The sequence below is a fragment of the Motacilla alba genome, chromosome 1A (assembly GCF_015832195.1).
Source record: "Motacilla alba alba isolate MOTALB_02 chromosome 1A, Motacilla_alba_V1.0_pri, whole genome shotgun sequence".
Taxonomy (NCBI): domain Eukaryota; kingdom Metazoa; phylum Chordata; class Aves; order Passeriformes; family Motacillidae; genus Motacilla; species Motacilla alba.
Genome location: NC_052031.1, coordinates 23,826,498 through 23,850,538, shown reverse-complemented (window position 1 = coordinate 23,850,538; position 24,041 = coordinate 23,826,498). Strand labels below are relative to the sequence as shown.

General features: G+C 39.6%; 1 protein-coding gene across 1 annotated transcript in view; it reads right to left on the bottom strand.

Annotated features, from left to right (window-relative positions):
- Positions 1-22,768, bottom strand: part of CTTNBP2 (cortactin binding protein 2) — a 77,779-nt gene extending 55,011 nt beyond the window's left edge. The window contains exons 1-2 of the mRNA XM_038153784.1: positions 22,470-22,768; positions 10,693-10,800 (exon numbers count right to left, since the gene is read on the bottom strand). Of these exons, the coding sequence (XP_038009712.1) occupies positions 10,693-10,800; positions 22,470-22,538 (177 nt within the window). The 5' untranslated portion in view covers positions 22,539-22,768. The remainder of the gene's footprint in view (positions 1-10,692; positions 10,801-22,469) is intronic.
- Between the last annotated feature and the right edge of the window lie 1,273 nt (positions 22,769-24,041).

Sequence of the window (24,041 nt, the reverse complement as noted above, 5' to 3'; positions counted from 1 at the left end):
ATGAAAACTCACTATTTTGAGGTTGCAGATTTTAAAATGAAAATGCCATGTTAAAAGGCTAAGATCAGTTTCTAACAGATCAGTCCCAACAAGAAAAAAAATAGCGCAGTGAATATAAAATACTCTTCACACAATGTAAAAGGTGAAATTCAGGCCTTGCACTAAGTTTCTAAATGAGGAAGAAGAAAAAGTTCAAGTAATGAAATAACATGTGGTTTTGATGGAGAAGAGCCATCTCGATATTCCATATAAAGACTACACTAGACCTATTTTATGACAACTTTGTTGCCTGCTGCTTAAACATTTGAAAATTATAGGCCAATATTTTGTCAGGAAATATCACGGTTTGATGCTCTGATTATCTAACCGCCCAGACATTTATTTCTGAAAATAATACAGATTTTCATACTGATAATGAGTGTCAGCTGATAGAAGAGACTTGAGCTCTCTGGTTACTTTAAATAACCATTTGTCATCTAGACTTTTTTTGCATGTTCAAATTTATAGTTGAAATTCATGCAAATCAATTCATAATTCTTTGCATGGGAATCTGTCAGAAATTCTTCTGAAGTGCTGAAGGAAATCTGACTTCATCTCTAACCAAAATAAAGCACTTTAACCTTCATGCTTAGCAGTTAAAAAGAAAGCTTCTTCAGCTCAGTAACAAAACATACCAAAGACACAACACTAAAACTTTTACTAAATCAATCTGTGTTTCTCTTTGAGTATTGAGATATTCATATTTTCAAGCTATCAAAATTTCAGTTAAGATACCATCCCACATTACTGCATGGAAATTAAACTATTACCAAGCTTTATGTATTTTAATTAAAAAGTATGCAAGTCATGTATTTACAATGCCATCATAAGGCAGAGTCATCATGGCTTCAGAAAGGGAAAGAACTGTTTAAGTCGTTCCATATCCTTCTGTGCAGTCAACAACCTCATGGATGGATGAAGGGCAGTGGATGAAGTTTTCCTGGATTTTAGTAAGGCTGTTGATACTGTCCCTCACAGCATCCTTCTGGACAAGTTCTCCAGAACTCTACGGAACGAGTAGTTTCAGAGTGCACTGCATGAAGAACTGGCTGAAGGCTTGTAGTGATGTATGTGTACATCAGCCAGCGTACATCTGGCTGGTGACTGCCATTAGCAGTACTCCTCAGGGATCAATCCTAGGGACAGTTCTGGTCCACACATTCATTCAGCAATCATCTGGATGCAGGAGTCAAATGCACCATTAGCAAAGCTGCTGAAGATACCAAAATGGGAAATGCTGTTGACTCTTGAGGACAGGAGCAGCCCTGCAGAGAGAGATCTGAGGGGGCTGGCTGCCAGCAGGATCAACGTGAGTCAGCTCTGTGTGCCCAGGCAGCCGAGAGGGCAAACCCCATCCTGGGCTGATCAACACAGCATCAGCACCAGCTGGGCAAAAGGGGTGATTGATTATCCCACTCTATTTAGCTTTGGAGCAGCCTCACTGGGAGTTTGTGTGCAGTTCTGGGCTCCACAGTTTAAGAAGGATGTGCAGGTGAGTGAATGCATCCAGAGGAGGGCAACAAAGCTGGTGAAAGGGCTTAAGGGAATGTCCTGTGAGAGGGGGCAAGGACTCTGGGCTTATCAGATCTGGAGAAAAGGACACTGAGTGGTGACCTCATTGCTCTGTACAGCTTCCCCAGGAGGGGAGGGGAGAGGGAGGGGCTGCTCTCTCTCCCTGAGATCCAGTTAGAGGATACATAGGAATGGTTAAAGTTGCACCAGGAGAGGTTCAGACTGGAGCCTGGGAAGCATTTCTTTACTAAGATGGTGGTTAAACACTGGAACAGGCTTCCTAGAGAGGCGGTCAATGCCTCAAGCCTATCAGTGTTTGAGAGGCATTTGGACAATGCTCTTGAAAACACATTTTATCTTTTGGTCAGCACTGAAGTGGGGCAGGCAGCTGGACTAGATGATCATTGTCCATACCCTTTTCAACTGTAGTCTCTTCTATTCAAATTATAGATTTTTTTTTGAGGTAGATTATATAGATTATGAGAATTCAGTGTTTTCAAATTTTTTTTTAATATTCACTGGAAGGTAAATTGTGAGAGCAATATGTATTACCTCCAAGAAGAATTTAATTATTGATACTACCCACAACAAAGAAGATGAATGAGCAAACACATTTTACTGAATTATTTTGATTGATAGAAAGGCACATTTTAAAGTAAACAACACTGGCTTATACATTTTGGATTTTATGCTGTTTGTTAAAACTTCAAAGCAATTTTTCAGCTAGAGCTCCTCTAATAGCATTACAGTTAACAATTTTAAAATTTCCACATAACAGCTTATATCTCCACAATATGTAGCTAAAATTGTACTTTGCCACCTCAGCGCTAATTCACCATAATCACTGTTGCTCTATTTTCTCAAGTTTTTCATTTATTAATAAAAATGGAACTCTGTCTGTAATAAGAGACCTTGTGGTAAGTATTTTTACTACACTGCCAGAGCTTCTAAGACCTATGCGTCCCTCTGTGAGAGCAGCAGGTGGAAAGACCTATCCACCAGTCAGAACAGCATCTAAATGGAGTGGGAGGGAGAAATGCCTAGGAACATATACACCCAAGCATAACAAAAGTAATGGAAGCTGTGTATTTTCAAAGGTGCTCAAAAGGACTGCAATCAAATCTCTTGTCACGTTCACAATTATTTTTTAAAGATTATTACCTTTTTTTTTTTTGGAAGAACCAAGAACAAACCTTATTCATTTCTTCTTCAGCAACATCAACATGAAGAGACACAAAAACCAAGAAAAAAATGTTATGTAATCAGTTGCACTTGAGCGTTGCTATCAGTGAAATTACCTGCACCATTTATTGGCATAGGGAAAACCTGTTCCCTGGATAAAAAATGGAAAATTTTGGGTAATGTAACATAGATAACAGATGACCCAGTTACATATCTATTGTTAGCAATGTGGGTAATGATGGCAAACAGATAAAACATTTCAAATAAGTCACATTTGTATAATTCACAAAGATCACAGAAATGGAGAAACAGAATAACATGATGTTGTAATATTTTATTATTATTATTATTACAAATAATGTGTGCATCTATCTCTACCCACTAGTTTATGTTGGATTATGCAGAAACATCAAACAAGGGTAGGAGAAATCAAGTGGGAAAAGCAAAACAATTATCCAAATAAAAAATCAGCAGAATACTTTCAGGTAAATTGGTAGGATCATGCCTGCCAACAATAAGGATATTCAGATCTTATGTGAAAAACAAAAGGAGATTATGATCAATTTAACAGTCACTGCTGGAATGAAGAGTGAAAAGGCTGTTTGCACTGCAAGGCCACAGAGTTTTCACACTAGAAAACAAGCCTCATAGTTTCATACTTGTGTTCTCCAGCTTTTGGAGACCCAGGAATAAAGGTAATCAATCACCTGAGTAGTGAAGCAACACAGATACAGGACTGATTCAAGATGGTTTAGGAAAAGCTTAATGTCCCCCTTTGGTAAACAGCAAATAACTACCACAAGAAGTGATTTAACATGACTGAAAACTTATTTTGTTAATAAATCCTAGAAGTGGCCTTTATTTGTGCCAAAATAGCAGAATCACTCAGATCATCAAAGTTACTTAGTCCAGGGATTGCTGCTGCCACAAACCAAACATCTTTTGGAAAAAGTGAGACTTCATTCCATTCATAACAAAGTGCACACTTACACAATTACTACTACAGAAAAATGAATGTACGTAAATATAACACAATATAGAGTAACAGAGTGTATAAACCATGATCAGTTAGGGGCAAATCAAAATCTGAACATCAAGGCTGTAATAAACAATGCCTTTTCAATTAAGTTCAAAGATCATGCTTCATTACTCTAAAACTTGAAATGAACAGAACATAGAAACACTTACAAACTAAATACTATAAAAAATAATTTCATCCAATACCTTGTCTAAGGTTTATCCCGATTTCGTATTTTCCTTGAAATCAATTTTAAACAGCTTACAATAGTGAATTAATAGATTTTGACTAACCCATCCAGAAAAGTGCACTAAACTCTTACTAGCAAAGTAAAAATTCTAAGCATAACCAGACATATTGGACAGGTAAAGACAAACTATATTTAAGAGAAGAGAAAATGGATACACAACCATCATTAAATTCAATAAATCAAAAGTAGTTAACAGATAAGCAAAGACATAATGCAGAGATGAGCAAGGACAATCTGCAGATTATTAGCTCCCAAAAATTTATCACAAATTATTTTTATGCAAAGAAATTACAAGATGCAAAAAATGATAATGCTAATAAGGCATTATCTGACTTCTATTTCATGGTTCACTTCTGCCACCAAGACCAAACTGCCATCATACTGTCTACAACAATAACCTTCTGTTACACACAGTTTACCATCTTCTGCTCCTCCTTCTACAGAGTTACCATTTTTCCAAGACACCTGGCTACAAAACAGGCTGCTTTACTGGCTGCCAGCAACCTCCAAAGCCACCTTCTGTGTGCTGTTACTCCATTCTGGATTTACAAGATTCATATGCATAGGAGAAATTCAAATCCACATTTTAGATTCCCAACTTAGAACAATTACTGCAGGTAAGGGTCTACAATTTATTGTATTTGTAGCTCCCTTTGACAGATTACACTTAATATACGTGCATTTTTTTTCCCTATCAGTCAATCTGAGAGCAACTAAATTACAGGGATTCATTCCATTTTTCCTGGTATCTCCCAGATTTCTTCCCTTCTAACCCCAAAATTCATTCTAGAAGTCCTAAGTCTTATAGTACAATTCTTGCTGACTTTATGCAGTAGTTCAGGATAAAAAAAACTTTATTCATCCACAATTGACAGTTATTGTGTTGGTAATAACTCTATTTTAATGCTTAACTTTCAGTATACAGACAAAACCAAGAATCACCCCATGACAAGATACAAAAGACAACAAATAACATTAAAAGGATATGGATACTCTAACTGATAAATCCAATTTTTTTAACCCAAAATCTCAGCCTACAGTAGGCAAAAGTCTGTCTTGGCCGACTGAAGGAAGCCCTTTAGCTAGACAGGACTCACTGGTAAGCAGACAAGTCAAAGTAGGTTAGGCAAGGACAGCTTACAAGTATCTACAGCTCTCCTTGCAATTTTTTTTTTCCCAAGGAACAGCCTATGCATTACTGAAAATGCAGGTCAGCATGAAATGCCACACATTTTGCAAAGAAATTCCAGTATCATTCCCAATTACCCACCAAAAATCTCACGTAATTATACAGCGTACTCTTGTGATAAACTATGATAAACTCAGGGCATCTTAAATATTGTTTGATTTATACATATACTTACTGAATTGCAAAAGTTATATAGAAATACACCAACTTTTTTGCCAGTTATCATCAAAACAGTTCATGTTTTCAATGAGTTTAAAATAAAACTATACTGTTCAGTGTTTAATCATTGTGGGTCAAAATTTAAAGACAAGTTTACCAATAAAAGCCTTCCTCAATGCACAGCTCAGGACTTGAAAGCAAACTAGCTTAAGCAAAAAATGCAATCCCCTTCGGAAGAAAAAGACCCCATGTGCCTATGGTCCTGCTTTTTGGAAGAAAAAAGAAGTCTTACTTAGGACTAGCTGCAGTCAGTTCAGCTGACACAGTCCAAGAGTAGTCTGTGAGGCAAATCAAAGCAAAGTCAGATGGAGACAATGGGGACAGTTTCTTCAAAAGCATGTTCTTAATCAGAATGCTAAGGTAGGTCCTCTCAAGCAGTTCATTCACATGCAGAATGAACAGTTATGAGTTAGTTAGAACAGTTATGTAAAAAATGGCCTCTATTATGAACTCATATCTTATAAACTACCCATAATTTCTGAAAAAATCTCATCATTCTAAAACAAGTGAGACTTCTGTGATCCTCCCTTTGGGAAGACTTGTGTTAAAATACTGAATTTCTCATGCAATTGAATAGTGATATCCCAGTAATTCTAAAATGACTAACAGGAGAGCTGGAACCTGAAAAGTGGCATTAAGCATACCATGCATTAGCTATGTCAAAGAAACATTGTGCAAAACTACACAGTAATCACTATACTCTCTTAAAAGCTGTTTATCCTTGTTTTTAAAACTTGCATTTTTAGACTGCAAGATTTTTAAATAAAGCTAATAGAATGTGTGACTAAACTTGAATATGAGAATGAAGTATTGTTACAGGATGCATTAATTGCTGTCTTTTGACCTACCTATTTCATGACATTAATATTTGTACCTTCATTTCAAAATTCTTCAAGAACTCATATACTTTTGCTAGGTCAAGTCACAAATTATCTTACATTGATTTCTACTTGGACATAATACAGAAACTACAACTTATTTGAGGGTCCATTGATTAAGCTGCACACCAGTCAAAATGCTTGGATTCAGGGAGATAAAATTCAGCCAGAGCTAGCTTCTACAGCAGTGATTTTTTCTTATGAACTTTTTATAAATTTAGACAATCTAACTCAAATTCTCTGAGCAGTTAAATTAGCAAAGGCTTACTTTTTCTAGCTCTGTACTCTATAATTCCTATACAGCGCTCAATAAAGGACAGCACAAATCTCTGCCTTCCCTTCAACTAAGGTCCTAACAACAGTATGAATTTTCCTACTCAGCTGCCTGGTTTTATGGCACAACCTATTTTTGAGAAGTTTAGCATTTTGTCAGATTTTACAGACACTGGGTGAAAGATTAAACAGATGCTGGTATGAACACATACATAGAAAACAAGCATTCATGTCTTAGGAAGTTACAGTAAAAATTATATACAGTAGGGCTTTCCAACACTGAAGAAACACCTACAACCAAGTTCATGTTGCCATTCATACACTGTCTTCCTGACTCAGCCAGTGCATATACAGTATCTGTTTATTTGCAGCTCACTTAAGCTCAGAAAAAAAGCTCACTGATACGGTAGTCAATTTTAATTAACCAAAAATATATCCACTGTTAGTATTGGCAGTTCTTTTAGACTTTTTTTTTAAATTCACTAGTGGTTTTTCTCAACAACCTAATAAAGTTGTTGTAAATCCATGCAATGTGCCATATAAAAAAAATCTAGTATGCTAAGAATTTGCCTTTTTTTGTTCACATTAAATAATGTAGACCAGAGAAGCAAGCATACATTTCAATTTACCATTTACCACCTAATGAAATCTACATAAGCAAATAAATGTATTTTTACAATAAACAGAAATCCCAACTGAATGGGGCTTTAAAATTTTAGATGAAAAATAACCAACAGATGATTTAACTTTATGAGACAATTACCACAAAAAGCAGTATTCATTATTTACAATCCTGTTCTTGACAGCTATTACTACCACATCAATTCCTCATATGAGGGTCAATGCACTTCAAAAAGATCCTCTAGAAAATAAACAGCCGCAGCAACTACTTTTTTTTCTGGGAAAAAACCCCAACAAATGAATGCTGTACCTGAGATCACAGCTGTGGGAGGCCAGACCTGTGCTTTGATTCTATGGCCACATTACCTGCACATTAGGAATAAATTATTCTTTTTTACAGGCAGACACTTTATTTGGATAATCGACACAGATGGAGGCAGCAGCTATAGTTAAGTCTCCCTCCATCTTTAACTCTATGGACACTCAATAGCAATTAATCAGCAAGTTATTTCTCATTGATGGAATAATTTTAATGATTTAAATGTTAATCTGAATCTAATTTTAACTGCAGCACAACCATGAACATGAAGCTACAAAAATACAGAAATTACAGATTCAAAAAAAGAGAAATCATGTTCATCACTTGGTGTAGTGGTTATACAAAATCAGAGCACTAATGAGAAAGATTTACACAAAGATCCTTTGAGGTGAATCCTGATGCTCTTCTCCACAGTAAATTAACTTATAACTTGGAGAATAAACCTGTGACTTTGACTCTAAGCATCACAAAGGTTTACTTTTCCAAGTCTGTTGGTTTTCAAAGGGCTGAACTTGTCCAGCAACTTAAACTGCCCTGATTGATAATTACTGTAACTATTTCACAGAGGAATCAGTTGTAAACAGATGACATCTTCATATTTCTTACAAATTTCTTCTTCAAGTTTTGGTCCTATTTCAAAAGTGATCTTCAAGGTATCTAAAACTTACATAAAATCCAATGGAAACTCTACAGCGCATGATGAATAAAAGGCACAATAAAAAGTGTTAATTGTTATACAGGACACTGGGTTTGATTCTTTCTAATTTATAATGTGGCACAAATTCCATTAACTTAATAAAAATCAACACTTTACTAACTAAACTTATCTTCCCTCCCCATCCCAGCTCTCAGGATGACCATTTAATTTAACAAGATTTCTTCACATAATCTGAAACTGCTGGCCTTTCACTTAAGAGGAAAGGAAAAATATACATTCTTTACTATAGTGTTGGAAATTATCAGGCTCTGATCAGTCTTAGAAACTGGGCTTTGAAACAGCCCTGAACTACTAGTAGGATTACAGAAACCCCACAACAAGCCAACTCCTCCCTCACACAAAAACAAACTCACAAACTTTTACTAATTTTGAAACAGACCATCATCTCTTTTTGAAATGTTAGTCTTTTCCCTTATATGAAAACAATTTTCTTCTTCTTTAAGGATATGCAAACTATGTATACCTGTTTGTTACAGCAAATCAAAGTATCAAATCTGACACAATTCCACTGCAATTTTCTTGTTATACACTTCTGTATTTGGCTAGCTAGTTGTTTTTGTGTGCTGCTTGGAGAATCCAGCTGCTACTGCTGCTGACTTGTGGCTTCCAAAGAAGATCCAAAAGTATCATACTACAACATCCCAGCCTACAGTTCTTCAGCAGGTATGGCTTCCAAGCTTCCCAGCACTAGTACTGCTAACCAGGCAAGCTGCCAGGAAGATTTGAGTTACACACAGAGTTTGTTTAGAGAAACTAGGAATAGAGATGCAGGCCCCAACTTTCAACATTTAAATACCTTATGTGAAATTGAACTACTTTTCATATTTATCTGTGTTAACGATCAAAAGCCACTATATACACACTAGCTGTTTCAGCAGGTGCATCTGAATTTAAAATAGAGTTTTTTTTCTCCTGGCACTGCACTATGCTGAATATTTAATGTTTACTATCATTAAATGCTTACTGCATTTTTGCCCCTTTTTTCCTCCATTTTGATCCATTTCAATATATACTTTATATATGTAGTATAGTAGCTTGTTCCTGAATATTTACTAGAAAAAATGGACTGAATATTCTATTTGCATTCCTTCAAAGCTAGAAAAGACAAAAATTAAAAAAAAAAAAAGAGAGAGAGAGAGAGAGAGGTTCTGGATGTCTGGATGTGCTGTGTACATTATTTTCACTTTTACAAAACTTTACCTGGCAGACAGGAAAAATAAAACTCCTATTCCAGGAAAATGAAGCGTGAAATTGTGAAACAGTAGATGAAAAGGCAGTACATTTCAACATATGCATATAACTGAAGGCCAAACAAAATAACTTCAAAGTGCAGTAATACTCCAGAAAAATATTGCTCCTAGTGTCTTATTGTCATTACAAAATTATAATTACATTTTATAAGAGAGATTTACACCTATAAAGCCTTCAGTTATTAATTCATGTACATCAATGACAGCGACTTTAAAGCTCCATTTGCAACAGGTGATCTGAAGACGTCACAAAACAACTTAAAACTCAATAAAAATGCATTTACAATTGTTACTGTGACATTTCAAGTGGAAAATGTTCCCACACTACTTGATAATCATTATACACACTACTAAAAATTAGCACTAGATGTATTTTATTACATTAAGGTTTTGCTTTACAATACCTTCAATACCTTGAAGAGTACAATTTCCCCTTATTCAACTATGAATTTATAAATATTTTTAAAATGTAGAATACTGTTTTTCACCCAAACCTGCAGTCTGTTTGGCAGCTCTGTTAAATTTTATTTTGTTCCAGATCAACATTAAAACCAATATGGTCATTTTAAAAAGTCCTATTTTAATTAAAGTAGTTTTGTTTGTACACTTCCAAACTTAGCTCCAACTAAATTGCCTTTCAGACTGCAATCTTCTGAAGCAGAAAACTAACCTTCACATGTGCCAAACAGTAAAAATCTAACCAAATATTTGCAAGTGCTGTTAAGAGCATGTATCTTGTATTTCACCTTATATTAAAAAAGGCAAACAAACAAAAAAGCCACAAAAATATTTCCCTAAGTGCATATGATCACCTGATTTTTGTCCCTACTTCCATCTCACTAAAAATGAAAGGACTAAATAGAGTGTATGACTGAATATAGCCCATCAGAACAAATGGACTGAATTTTTTTTAAAGTTATTCCTTCCTCTCACAAATAACAGACTTTAGAATATAAAATAATTTAAAGAGGAAGTAATATCACAGGTTTTTCACTCATTTGTATGAAATTCTGTTGGTGTTTCAGATCAAAATGACATAGAATTACCAAATGGCTACAACTAAACAAGAACATATTTTGTGATTACTGAGATTTAGTCAACCAAAACTTTAAAAGTCACAATTTACTCCTCCACCAACAATATTCTATGTACAGTATAAAGGAAGTGGCAAAACAGAATTTAAAAAAAAGCCTAAAAGCAAATCACAACAACCGAGTAACTTACCCGCAAAGCTTCGATCACAAGGTCTCGTGCTTCTAGTTCTCCTTCCATTACACTCAAAAGCATCCTCAGTTCTGGCTTGCTCAGGTTATCCACATCAAACTCTCTTGTCTGTAAGAAACAAAACACTGATGAGCACACTGACTACAATAGTTACTGTAATTTTGAAACACAGATGTCTCAGCATTCATCTATAGTTGTTAAAAATTGCTGTCTTTATTTTTCCTATATAAAGTCAAAATTAATAGCAAATAGTCTGATTATTTTCTTATAAGTGAAGAAATTAAAGCCCTCCTATATTACATTGTTTGAAATTGTTGCAGGGGATCAGTCCTGCAATGTCTTGTGAATGATGAAGGTGAAATGGCAAAGCGGCTAACTTTGTGACTTTGCTCACTTGTGCAGCTTCACAGAGGCTGGAACACTTGAACAGATTGAAATAGCACTACAGGGAGGAAGGCAAGAGAAGGGGAAAGGATCTTAAACATGGCACATCTAAGGCACCTGTGCAAACAGCTACCAAGTTACCACCACACACTGGGCTGAATGTGAACTTCTGAAGAACAATTTGTGAAAAGACATGAAGTCTCATGTGCAGGCTTTATTTGCTGTCTCATTTGTTTGGCTGGAGGGAACAGTTCAGGTTTAAGAGGCACTAACATTCTTAGCAGCAGTGTCTTTCCACTCCACAGTTACTAAGAATGGTGTAGGTCTGACTGCCACCCTGAGCAAGACAGGAGAATGAGTTTATACTGACGAATAAAGTCATTGAGCACATACTCAGCGTATACCAGGAGTATCAGCATGGCCTCTGTAAAACCAGATTCACTTCACATCTGCTACAGTTCTGTAACAATGTCAACAGGCACATGGTAAAGTGGATCGGCACTAATGTATTTGAATTTTCCAAAAGTTTTGGACAAGGTTCTGTATCCAGTATTATACAGAAAGTCCTATCCAAATGTATAGGAATAAAAGACACTTCATGGATAGGAAACAAATATCATGGGTAAAACCACTCTCCAAGATGGAAACAGGCAAGCAGGGGGCACCTGTGGGACCAGCCTTATTCAAGTTCTTCATCAATAACCTGGAAAAAGGATAGAGAAGTGGCAGAGACAGCTATTTCATGTGGAAGCTGGCACATAATTCTTCCCTTACAGATGAACAACCTCCTTTTACTGCTAGATAAACCCCTGGTAAACCCATATCTCAAGTACTGCATAAAGTCTTTATCTAAAAAGTGTAGAATTGACTAACTAAAAGAATGACGAGAAAAGGAGTAAGTACTATATGAGAAAACAGTACAAAGTTGGAAGTCTTGATTTTGGAGGTGTGGTGAGGAAAATGTTATAATATTCACAAAATCACAAAGGTAGATAAAATTAATACAAATCTGTTTTTCACCATCCACAATGCTAACACAAGTAGGCACTTAATGAATTTAGAAGGGGATTACTTTCAGGGAAAGAGAAAAAAAATATTTCATGTTCTAGATTCAGCTGCCGAGATTGGATTTTCAATATGCTATTATTCCCTGTAAGGTAAAGACCAGACTCCTACCTATGATGTAGATGTGTTTACTAGAAAGCCCTGCAAAGCAAACACTCAGCTATATTCAGTATGAAGTAATCTGTTGCCAAATTAGGTGAGCAATGTATATGGATATACTGTATTTCCCCCAAAGCACATACAATCTTAACATTCAGCTACTCAGGAACTTAAGTAGAGAAAAATCCAATAAAGATTAAGGCAAGTTCCATTTTGACTTTTTCAAGGCTAGAGGATGGCAGAACAGTTGTTCTCCCTCAGGCTGGAAGGCCACAGATCTAAAATACCCAAAAGCTGCATCTGTGTTAGTATTACTGTGTTACACTTTTACTTTGCAGTTAAAACACGCAGAGCTGCACAAATGGCTAGTGAGAACTCTGTGCCAGAACTTTAGCTATTTACATGCAATATATGTGGGCTTGAGTTTCCTCATTTAGGTGAGTAACACGGATCAACCTCCCTGCACAAGCAGGGGCATCCCAGAGCACACGGCGCAGGATTATGTCCAGATGGATCCTAAATATCACCAGTGAGGGAGACTCCACAACCTCCCTGGGCAACCTGTCCCAGTGCTCAGTCACTGCACAGTAATGAAGTTCTACCTCATATTCAGGTGGAACTTTCTGTGCATCAGGTTCTGCCCATTGCCCCTCCTACGACCGCTCAGTACCACTCAGCACAGCCTGGGCTCCATCCCCTCGGCACCCTCCCTTCAGATACTGATAAACATGGATGAGGCCCCCTCTCAGCTGTCTCTTCTGAAGGCTGAAAAATTCCCTCAGTCTGTCCTCATAAGAAATGCTCCAGTCACCCTATTTCTATTAAGCACAACTGTTTTGAGGATGGGGCCATCCATTCTAACCAGAACTTTAACCTGAACAACACTTCTATTTTTGCTGCCTGGGTCAACTATATACAAAAAAATAGCTCTTACTCTCCATACCAATGAATCAAGAGAAACAACCAGTTTCTCTGAAGGTTTTTTTCCAATATATGCTGCAGCAGCCTCTCACAGTGCTCCTCACAATTCTATATAATGCTCACTGATCTAAGGACACACAAAATGAAAAGTCACTAAACTTACACAGCTCCTCATGTAATCTAGGGTCAGTAGAGTAGATTTTACCTTAATGGCTGCAGCAGTTTTCACACTTGGCACTTCTAATTACTAAATTTAATTCAGTCAGATACAAGGACCACTTATCCACCATCCTTCTTCTGTGAACTACTTCACAAAACCTAATACCTCAAGGATAGGAATTGGTTTCTTCATACAACTTCTTTTATAATAAAGTCTCCATTTTTCACATGGAAAATTAATGCAGGAATATTTTTTTTTTCCAAAAATAGAAAGCAAGTAATAGAGGGGCATCCATAAAAGTACAATACACATATAAAGGCAGATCTTTGCCAAAAGACTGTCCATCGCTGGTGAAACATCTAATATCTGCAGTCTTTCCTGAGACATAAATGAAAACATTCTTAACAAACCAGAGATATTCTTCAACTGATGAGATTTTTAACTAAGCATCTGATTAAGCAATTACATAAATTTTGTTCAAGTGTACACCTTGAACTAGAACATAAGAAAAGACAGCAAAAACTAGCAGTTAAGTGTGCTCTCTGGCAATTTATGGTTAGATATAAATAAACACAAAGAAACTTTAACTGAAAGACATTCCAACAAGATAGTCAAATTATTTTTTCTATTTTTAATTTAAAAAACATGAAATAAGAACTAGCAAAGCCAGTTCATATCTAAACCACTCTAGCATATAAGGCTAAAAACCCACTTACCCAAGCATCTTGTCTCCTAAAGCAGCCAATAAGGGATGCCTTAAAATCAGGACTGGAACAAAACAAGCCCATAATGATACTTCCCAGAAATACTCTCTCAACCTCCAGCAATTCTCAGCTTGTTCACCTTCTGAGCCAGAAATTGTCATTTTGTATACAGCAGCCCTCAGCTGACATATCTGTTGTGAACCGCCCCCTTGCTCTTTGAATCTTTATGCAATTTTAGCATCCACAGCATTCCACAGCACAACTCCACATTTTGTGTAGAATCACCACCTTTATTGTCAGTTACTTCTGTCTGATGCCTTCTCGTTTTAAAGTAAGAAACTGTCCACAATCAACCAGAAGAGACACACAAACAGAAAAATGCCTTTTAGGATGAAAGAGAATAACATCATTTTTCTGGTCTTGTTTATTAATAATTTTATGCTCACTGAGGCTTTTTTTTCTCCCAGCTTTATTTGAAAAATTCTGAAATTGGAATGACTACTTTTTCCCAGTACTTTAATATCATCTTCAACTCGTTCACGATGGATAAGCAACATCAAATCCATTCACACAGGATAAGAGGGTGCATGGCAGTCACTGAAGATGCTACCATGTCTTCTCCCCATACCAATCTCTGAATCAGCACTCACAGAGCTGCAACATACCCCAAGTGGACCAAAATGCATAGTTTAAACATCTGAAATATTCTCAAGCACAGTTGTAAAAACATCTTAAAGACTTGAACAGATAAAGCATATAATGAAATAAAACTATCCTCCCTCTTAAACACTCCGTGACATCTTCTGGGGATCAAGATGTCAGTCACGGCAGGCTTGCCCCAAGTTCTTATTCAGATGCAGCACTGTTTGGCCAAGCCATAGAAAAAACTGCCAGTTAGATCTAGAAAAGTCATCTTCCTAACATCTTCCAGTGAAGCACTAAGTCTTAGATCCCAAGAAAATAAAGACTGCATTAGTAGCTCATGGCTTATGTGTCACCTGGGATTTTGCTAGAATACTTGTGGCAGAGTGCCAGGTTGTAAAAATTTAACCAATCAACTTAACAACTGTGTAACCAAGCCAGCCATTGTATTGGTTTATAACAGAGATACGGGAATCTGTTACCCTAGAAGATATTTCGTATATACAACCAAAACACAAGAGAACTTTTTCCTCTACCTCTTTCAGATTTCAAAATGTTTGTTTTATTTGATCTATAAGAATAAAGTACCTGAAAAACACTACTTCAGTTCTCCCTGTCTCCAAAACTCCACGTTATTCTTCCACATCAGTTTTGTAAGGGGTGTATGCTGCCTGGCAGCAAGTGCACCAACAATAGAGCAAGCTACTAATTAGCTAAAACTCATCCAACTACCTGCATGTGCATCACAAAAACCAGACAGGCAAAATGACACCAGCATTGCTAGAGACTAAAATAGGCTCTGCCGAGCCAAAAGGAAGAAAAATCCATCAATTCTGAACAATAGAAGGACTACTCAGAACAGCAGTGATCAAACTGGAAAGGCGTTTTCCAGCCTCCACTGCCTTTGGAAAAGATAGGAAGAAAATGAAATTGGACGGTCACCTGTGTCATGAGGCACAGGAAAAGAACGGAGTCTTTCTCACATGCAAAGCAATTTAGAGTAGAAATGGTAAAAGTCTTTACAGTTAAAGGCATCACACCACTCTCAAAAAGAAACCAAAAAAAAAAAAAAAAAAACCAAAACAAAACAACCCAAAAAATTGTGAGAGATTGGTAGTGCTAACAGTTTGGTTTTGCTGACATAGCCCAGTGGATAGTACTGGCAACCTCAGGAACTAGAAGCGCTGTTCATTCTGCTATCCCAGCAACTGTTAAAAACTCTGCTGCCTTCAGCAGAAGCTGGAAGAGATAGGTAAAGTATAAAAGCCACAACTTTGTACTTTCCTTAAACATAACAAAGGCAAAACACAAATTAGCTGTGAATTGATCAGAAATGACCATAGGAAAAAAGCTTCTTCTTTCTCAGAAAGCTTTTTAAAAGATGGAGCTGGGTAATAATCCAGGACTTGGGGAAGAAACCTGTGGAACATAATTGAGGACTTAGAAGGGTTGGAGTGGGGCGGGGAAAAGGATAAAAATGGTATACAAGAAGACACATAGGGAAAAGATGTCAAAAGTAAAAATAAGAAGTATTTTCAGAAGGGAAGGGAAAGGTACATATCTACATTTATTACATATTTTGAGTTCTAATGAATACACAGCAGAATCCTCTTGAGGATTCACACAGCAGACTTCCCAGATAAGGTTCTAAAAATTAAAAAGGTTTGCTATTACTTATTAGACGACACAAAATAAACTTCTACTATAGTGATGGCCTCACATCTACCAGACCCATGAAACAACTGCACCAGAGAAACACAACCATGGTTTGTATGTTTTACAACACCAAGTACGTTTCCCAGGTACAACTCATCTGATCAAGTATAAATATCTATTTTCACTAATTCTCTTTAGTTTCCTGTAGAGAACTACTTACTATTATTTGAAGTGTCCCAGGAATCAGAGACAGCTTTTCTGGGACAGGCAGATTTGATACAGAACTTAGGAGAATCATCCATGCCAACTGGACTAGTAGCAAAAGTCCAGCTGGGATGCCCCAGAGTATCCCATATGGGCCACTAAAGGTGAAAACCTAAAGGTAGGTGTGTGTGTGTATGTATGTATGTATGTGAGGTACCTAATGGTACCAGCTACGCTAGCCAGGTACCTGATGCCCCTTTATTTTCAATGGAGTAGAATCTGCCCAGTCAAACAAACAAAAAAGCTATTCATCTAACCACCAGCAGAACTATTTGCTCATGGCTCCACTGACTGTAATAGGATATTAAATATTGTGCATACACATAGACACCTAAATTTAAGTGTTTTGAACCCATTCACACCTCTACCCACACCTTCTAGAGCCAGCTGCCTAAGTCACTTCACTCAAAACCAGTGAAGTTCACAAACCTGTTTCTAAAACAGGTTATTCCTTCTAGCCACTTACTTCACCCGACCAACTATAAAAGGAAGTGGGTATGTGGTCAAATGAATCATAGCCCTTTTCTAATAAAGAAAACTGCAAACAGAGAGACTGCTAAAAGAAGTGGTTATAATATCCACACAGTACTCATGAATACTTCAGGGAAAACCACAGTTTATTGCTTTGCCTGTGGAAGGCTTGTTCTTTAGTCTGAAACTAGGGTAAGAATCTGTGATCCACTGCTTCACCAGAAATTACCTGATGCAAAAATACATGTCCATTTCCCACCACATCCAAGATGAACTTCAGGAGAGATAACCTTTAGGAAATTTTCTTAGTAACAGAAACAGGTATGAAAGCAGAGAAATATCTTACAAGGAAAAGCAATGTCATTGTTTTTGCTCCCCAACTAATATGGAATTTTTTGCTGAAGAGAATATCATCTGATGTTAACATTCAAGACTCATAAAATTTCATAGTCATACCTAAGGGATCATGAGGGTACTGTATATGCATTTAATTATAACATCCATTAGCTCAATGACTTTAATTGGATTGTTCACCACTAGAAGTTACCCACTTATTCTGCCCTCCTCAAGCACACCTCCCCAGCTTTCTGGGTTTATCAGGTTTTCTTTAAACAGTGTGGGGGAGGTTTTGGTTAGTTGTCATGGGCTTTCTTGGCTTCAGCCAACAGCAAAACTTCTAACAGTTTCAACATTAACCACAAATATACCTCAGAGCTGGGAAATTTGTTTTGGAAACAACAACAAAAAAACCCCCCCAAACAACCAGCCCCCAACCCCTAGAAAAATTATTAAGACACTGACCTTTATACATATCCAGATATTGTCACAGCTGTTAAAACATTTCTGCAATCTATTAAAAGCCACAAAGATACTTCACCATTTTTTAGTTCAGTGTAAGTTAGGCTTCTATAAAGATTGAGGCCCAGAAATCTTCTATACTCATGTTTAAACTCTTAGATTTAATGGGCAATTTCTGTTTAGCAAGTTGCTTCCAAATAAGTCACTTGTAAGACAATTAGTAAATGATTAAATACAGATATGGGTACACACTGTGGAAGCTGTCTCTGTTTTCCAGAATTTTACACCTTACTTTGTGCTATGAGATAACCAAAACACAATGCCTGAGAAAGCTTTAACTCATACATCACTTGTACATACTAGTACATCTTCCCTAAGGCTACTTGACAGCTTCTGGTTCATATGTTCAAGGACTATACAAGTGTTTAAAATCAATTGTTCCTTTTCTTGGGTAGGAGAAGGCGCACAACCAGACTGCAAACTGCTGTCTTCCTGAGATCTTTTCCTCCTGTCCCAATTTCCATCTCTATTCCTATCCTGGTATATCCCCTCTGAGGCCAAAACAATGCTTACAGAAATGAAGTCAAAGCAGTTGGGAAAACAACAGAACTTACTGCATCCATCAGCTTTACACCTCCCATGTCACTTTCACATATCTGGCTCAGAATTTTCACCTCTGTACTGCACCTCTAATGACAGACAGTGTAACAGTCCACTTGGAAGAGACAGGAACATTCATAAAGTGGACTGCATTCAGTGGCTTTCTTTTCTCATCACCAAAGATCTTCACAACACGGGAAGAGAAGATGTGCTGCAGGTTGTGGAGTAAAGGCATAGAAAAGGCAGTGCTGTAGTTTGGAGAAGGGGGAGGAGAGGAAGAAAGGAGGTTTGAAGTGTTTGAAATGCAAGATGGATTGAGACCAATCTCTCACCACAGAGAAGCAGGAGAACCAGAACAGACAGAATTGTGCTGTCTCTGCATGTCACCTACATGCTGAAACACAATGGCATCACACATCTGACTAGAAGAAAATAACTTCTCTGAATGATAATGCAACGCTGAAAATTGGTATTCAGATGAAAACAGGGTTGCTAATGGTCCTTCTGTAAGTGACCATTTTCTAGGTCACTAAGAGATCTAGTCTTTGCTTTTCAAGGCTACGGTCTCATTTTCTACTACTTGCAGTAGTTTTCAGCTAAGAATCTTTCCAACTGATCTAAATCAGCCTATATAATTGATATGATTGAGCCATAATTTAGCATTTCACTATATTGACCAGAATGGCAGTTCTACTACTAATTTTCTTACAGATTGATAAACAGTGAATACACCAAGCTAGGCATAAAACACCCCACAATGTCACCACAAAGTATCATGGAATTTCTCTCAGTTTATATATATTTGTTTTAGTATTGATAGCTTTTAATGTAGTGTAACTTTTTTGTATTGTTACATGACCCACGGCAACACAGAGTGATCCTCTAGGGTGTGCACACATTCTCAGTGCAATTTTGTAGCAACATCTTTTCTCACTCTAGAGGAGTCAAGATTCCGCTCTATCAATATCCACTATGGCTACAGCTTTGCAGACAGCTGAAGGCACTGTCTTTGAGGAGAAAATAACATTTATGCTTTTGATCACTGGTCAAGCAAAATCAAACCCAAAAATTTTACTGAGTAATTTCAATAGAGTTCACATTTGATATAACAGGCTTTTCATAGGCTTTGTTAAATCTACACTGAAGCTAAAGTGTGTGACAAGCCAGCCCTCTCTGCACAGCAGGCTGATGTTCAATGTTTCAACAAAAAGACCGTCAAATTGGATTATTTCTTGCTATTATATAATCATTATTGGTAGACATTAGGCAGATGGAAGTCATTCAAAGATGTTTTAAAACACACACATATGTTTTCTCTCAATTCTAGTCCAAGTTGCATCAACACAATTTCAGTGACTTCAGTGCAATCACGCTGAGCAGGTATGAAAAAGGACCAGAACCACTCCCCTGCCATTTCTGCCTGTCATCCTTACCACCATAAAAATACCAGTATTTTGTGGGAAAGAAGTGCTGGGCTCACCAAATGCTGTGCTTTAGCCTAGGAAACTCAGAAGAACAAGATTATCGGCTTTGCTCCTAAATGTAACACACTACAGAACAGTCTAGGCTTTTCCAGTCAAATTCCCTGGTGAATGTAAAGCACTTCCTTTTTTACAGGGCTTCTAAAAAGAGCAGAAAAACTCTTTATTTTCCAATGATGTTATTGACTGTGCATCAAGACACAAGAACCGTATTTAGTATCAAGAAACCCTATTGTACTGTCCTGTGTCACACACCTTATGCTTACAGCATAAAACTTCAACACTAACACATTACTAATACAAAAACTGTTTCTTCAGAAAAAGCTCAGAAAAGCTCACAGCTTTTTACTGCACCATTTGTGCAATCTGAACTCTGAGAACTAAAAGAAAAAAATTATAAAACAGAACAAAGCTAAAACTCCAATAAAAACCTAACCTAAATCTGTACTGAAAACAATATTTTGTTATAAATTGAAGTTTAGTGTGACTTATAAAATAGTCATCTGAATGATTATGGTCCTCTAAAAAGTAAGCCATATGATCTAATTCATAATTCTGTATCTCTAGTTTAAAGACAGAAAATAAAAACTATTCAAACTAACCCTTCAAATAATTATTTAGGTATTGCAAATTTTTTTTTAATTCATTGCACAGAGGTTTTCTTTTTATTTTCCTGTACAAGAGAAAATTAATCAACACTAAAATGTTTATACTGGTAAGGAAAAAAAACATAAAAGGAAAATTAATGACTGAAGGCAAATTGAAAAGGAAAGCAATAATTTAAAAATATTTTGTTATTGCTCAAGTACAGCTATTATTTTTGTTAGGGGGAAACACATAGTTTACATCCTAGCATCTCTTCACGTTTAGAAACATATTTTAAAATGAGTGTGCAGTGGAGAACTAGCCCTCCTACCTTTCACAATGAGAACACCAAATTGCATGAGTGGCTTATATCCACTGCCTAACAGTGCAATATTGAAGTGCTACTTGACTACAGGCTACTTGTTTGATATGTTAAGACTGAAAATTAAGGCAGTATTAATATGAATATACTAAAGAATTTAGGATAAATAATTTTGATGAAAACCTGGGCTTTAAAGTATTTAAGCTTGTTTTTAGTAATTCTTACCTTAATATTAATTTTATCATTATATTGTTGTTTTAATAGACAGTGATATTATAAATATGCACTGCGTAAGGTTTGCTTTTTTAAAAGAAAACTGAATTTCCACAAAACTGCAGATTTTAAGACACACAAGGACAACTACATACACAGCTGGAACAAGGTTTCAGATAAGAACTAGTGCCTGTTTGGAAGTAAACAATATAATAACAAATAAAATGCTAGCAATAGCCTAAATTTCAGAGAAACTGGTGCCCCTAGCTCCGGGAGTCATCGCCGTCAGGAACGATCCCAATCAGAAAGGGCACCGCCGCGGTTTTACTGCCCTGAACTTCGCATGTGGCTACGAGACCGAGCAGCTGCAGCCTGACTCTGGACCTGCGGCTGTCGGCCAGGTGAGTACCTGGGCTGGTTCGCCCGGGAAGTCCCCAGACAGGCTGGACCGCGCCAGGTCTGGGATGCAGCGGGAGAGGGAGAGCCGCGGGGCTGACAGAGGAGCCGCGGCCCAGCAGAGGCGCAGACCGCCCCAGAAGACGAGCCCTGCAGCCTTGCCCGAGGGCGTGTGGAGCAGGAGAGAGGAGCCCAGGGCCGGCCCAGGGGAGCGCCGGCTCCCCCGACACCGCTTCAGCCGTCGGCTGGCACCGCACCGCATCCCTCCGTTTCCCTCCCAGCCGCCTCACCCACCCGCAGAGAGGACACGCCAGCAGGGAGGGCGTTCTGCTCGGCTTTTGAGGATATTTTAAGCGGGGAGCCAGATCCTGCCCCTGGGGCGCGGGCCCTGGGAGCCGAGACGTCTCCACACACCCGGCGCTCGGGACGGGGACTTGGGGCGGCGGAAAAGGACGGTGCCTCTGCCGAAAACGCCTCACGAGAGCCAGGCGAAAGCCAAGCGCCTTGCGGGCCGGGCAAAGGGTTAAAGAGCAACATTTCCCCCCGCCCCGGTCTGACAGGTCCCGCCGCCCCGGCCGCTGTCAGCACCTCAGCCCTCCCGGAGAGCCGGGGCGCAGCCCCCTCGCTGTGCGAAGCAGCGGGAAAAGGGCGGTGGGTGCGGGAGAGGCGAGACGGGGAGCGGTGCCCCTCCATGCCCCTCACGGGCGCCGCACGCCGTTCCCCGCGCCGGAGCAGCGGGAAGGAACAATGGGGGCGAGAACCCACCGCCCCCGCTGAGAGAAGAGGGAGAGCCGCAGGGAGGGAGACCCCGCGCCTCTCTCTGTTCTTGCCCGGGGCGGGACGGGGCTCGGCGGCGGCGGGTCCCTGAGCGAACCCCGTCCCGCCCCGGGGGACAAGGAGGGCGGAGGGACGGAGCGACGGAGGCAGGTCTCCGGGCACCGCTTCGTCCCAACCCCATGGGGAAACCCTCCTCGCCGCGGCTGGATCGCACCCCTCTCTCCCGCCAGGCCGATTACCGCTGCCGTGGCCGCGGAGTCCTCCCGCCCGCCAGAGCCGGGCTCGCCGCTCGCTCCCTCGGTCGCCATCTTCCCGCTGTATCGGCTCCGGCACGGAGCGCGGTGCGGAGCCGAGTGGCGGAGCCTCCGCCGCCAGGCGCTTAACCCGCTCCCCGCCGGCAGCGATCCCGCCGGCAGCGAGGGCGCTTAACCCCTGCGGCGCCGCGCAGGCGGGGCTGCCGAGCCGAGCCGAGCCGCCCCCTGCGCCGGCAGAGGCGAGCGACTCCCGCCGCCGGGCGCTCGGGTTCCCCACCCACCCGCTCCCCGTCCTCCATACGGCGGCCCGGAGACAGGCGGAGGGGGGAGCGGGACCTCGCCGCGGGCGGCCGGCGCGCAATGGTGGCGGAGGGGAGTGTCCCCGCTACCGCGCTACCCGGGCCCCACGCACGCATCGCTCTCCTCCCTATCCACCCCCGTGGTTTAGCGGCAGGAGAAGGAAAGGAAAGGTTGTGGATGGGACGAAAAATTAGGGAGTTGCAGTGGGTTGGCTTACCTGATTCGTGAGACCTTTAAACCAACTGAAGTCTTTGAGGGAAGGGCAACTGTGTCTCTCCCTTGCTGGGGGTGCTGACTGGAGGAGTCACCTCTCCCTCCCCCTCCCCTGTGGAGAGGTTTGAGGGAACACCACACATTGCTTGACTGCCTTATTTTCAAGACATGTTTTCAGACCTTGTGTGAGGGTGGACACCCAGCCAGGCCCAGCGTTTTGGCGCCTCTCAAACGCGGTGGTGGAGCCCATCCTGACCTGGGGCTGCCCTTTGCCATTCCAGGTGGGTACTGAAGCCAAATCCTGTTCAGGATTCCTTCCAAAGGAAGGTTTTGGCAGCTGAGCTGAGCCCACTGCTACAAAGGCTCAATGTTCCGTGCCCAGGAGCATCCTGCAGTGCCCCTCTCCAGCACTGCCCCTCTCCAGTGGGTGTTCCTCACGGTCTTGCTGCACTGCTTTGCCGCGGCAATGGGGACCTACACCAGAACAAATCTAAACGTACTGCCCTGTGGAACCAACTTATCTATTAAAAACTGAATTTGCAACACGCTTTACTCTGCAACCACACAGAACTTCCACCAACAGCAGGCTCCTTTGAGCCTTGCCAGGCTTCTGCTTTCACACGGCTGCCTCAAGCCTGCTGAACTAAATCCCTTGACACCAGGACCAGAAATGGGCCGATGCCTTGATCAAAGACAGCATGTTCTTCTATGCATGCTGTACCTAAGGATGGAAGTAAACCCATACATGAAATTTTTCTCCTTTCCATCACCAGAAGGGGAACTGTGATTAGTAGAATAAACTCCAATTGTAAGGTAAACACACTCTGAAGAGAGCAAGAAGAAGGCAATATATAGGATCCAATACAGGGTACTTAAAATCCAATTAAACAGATGTTTTCTGGTTTAGGGCTTGTTTTTTCTTTCTCCTTAAAAATGAGCTCTCCTGCTCAAGTTGTACATTTTTATAACTATAGTATGTGCTCACATCCCTTCTATCACTGAAGCTAAGCTACATTGATGACACATAGCCTAAAAAATCATGTT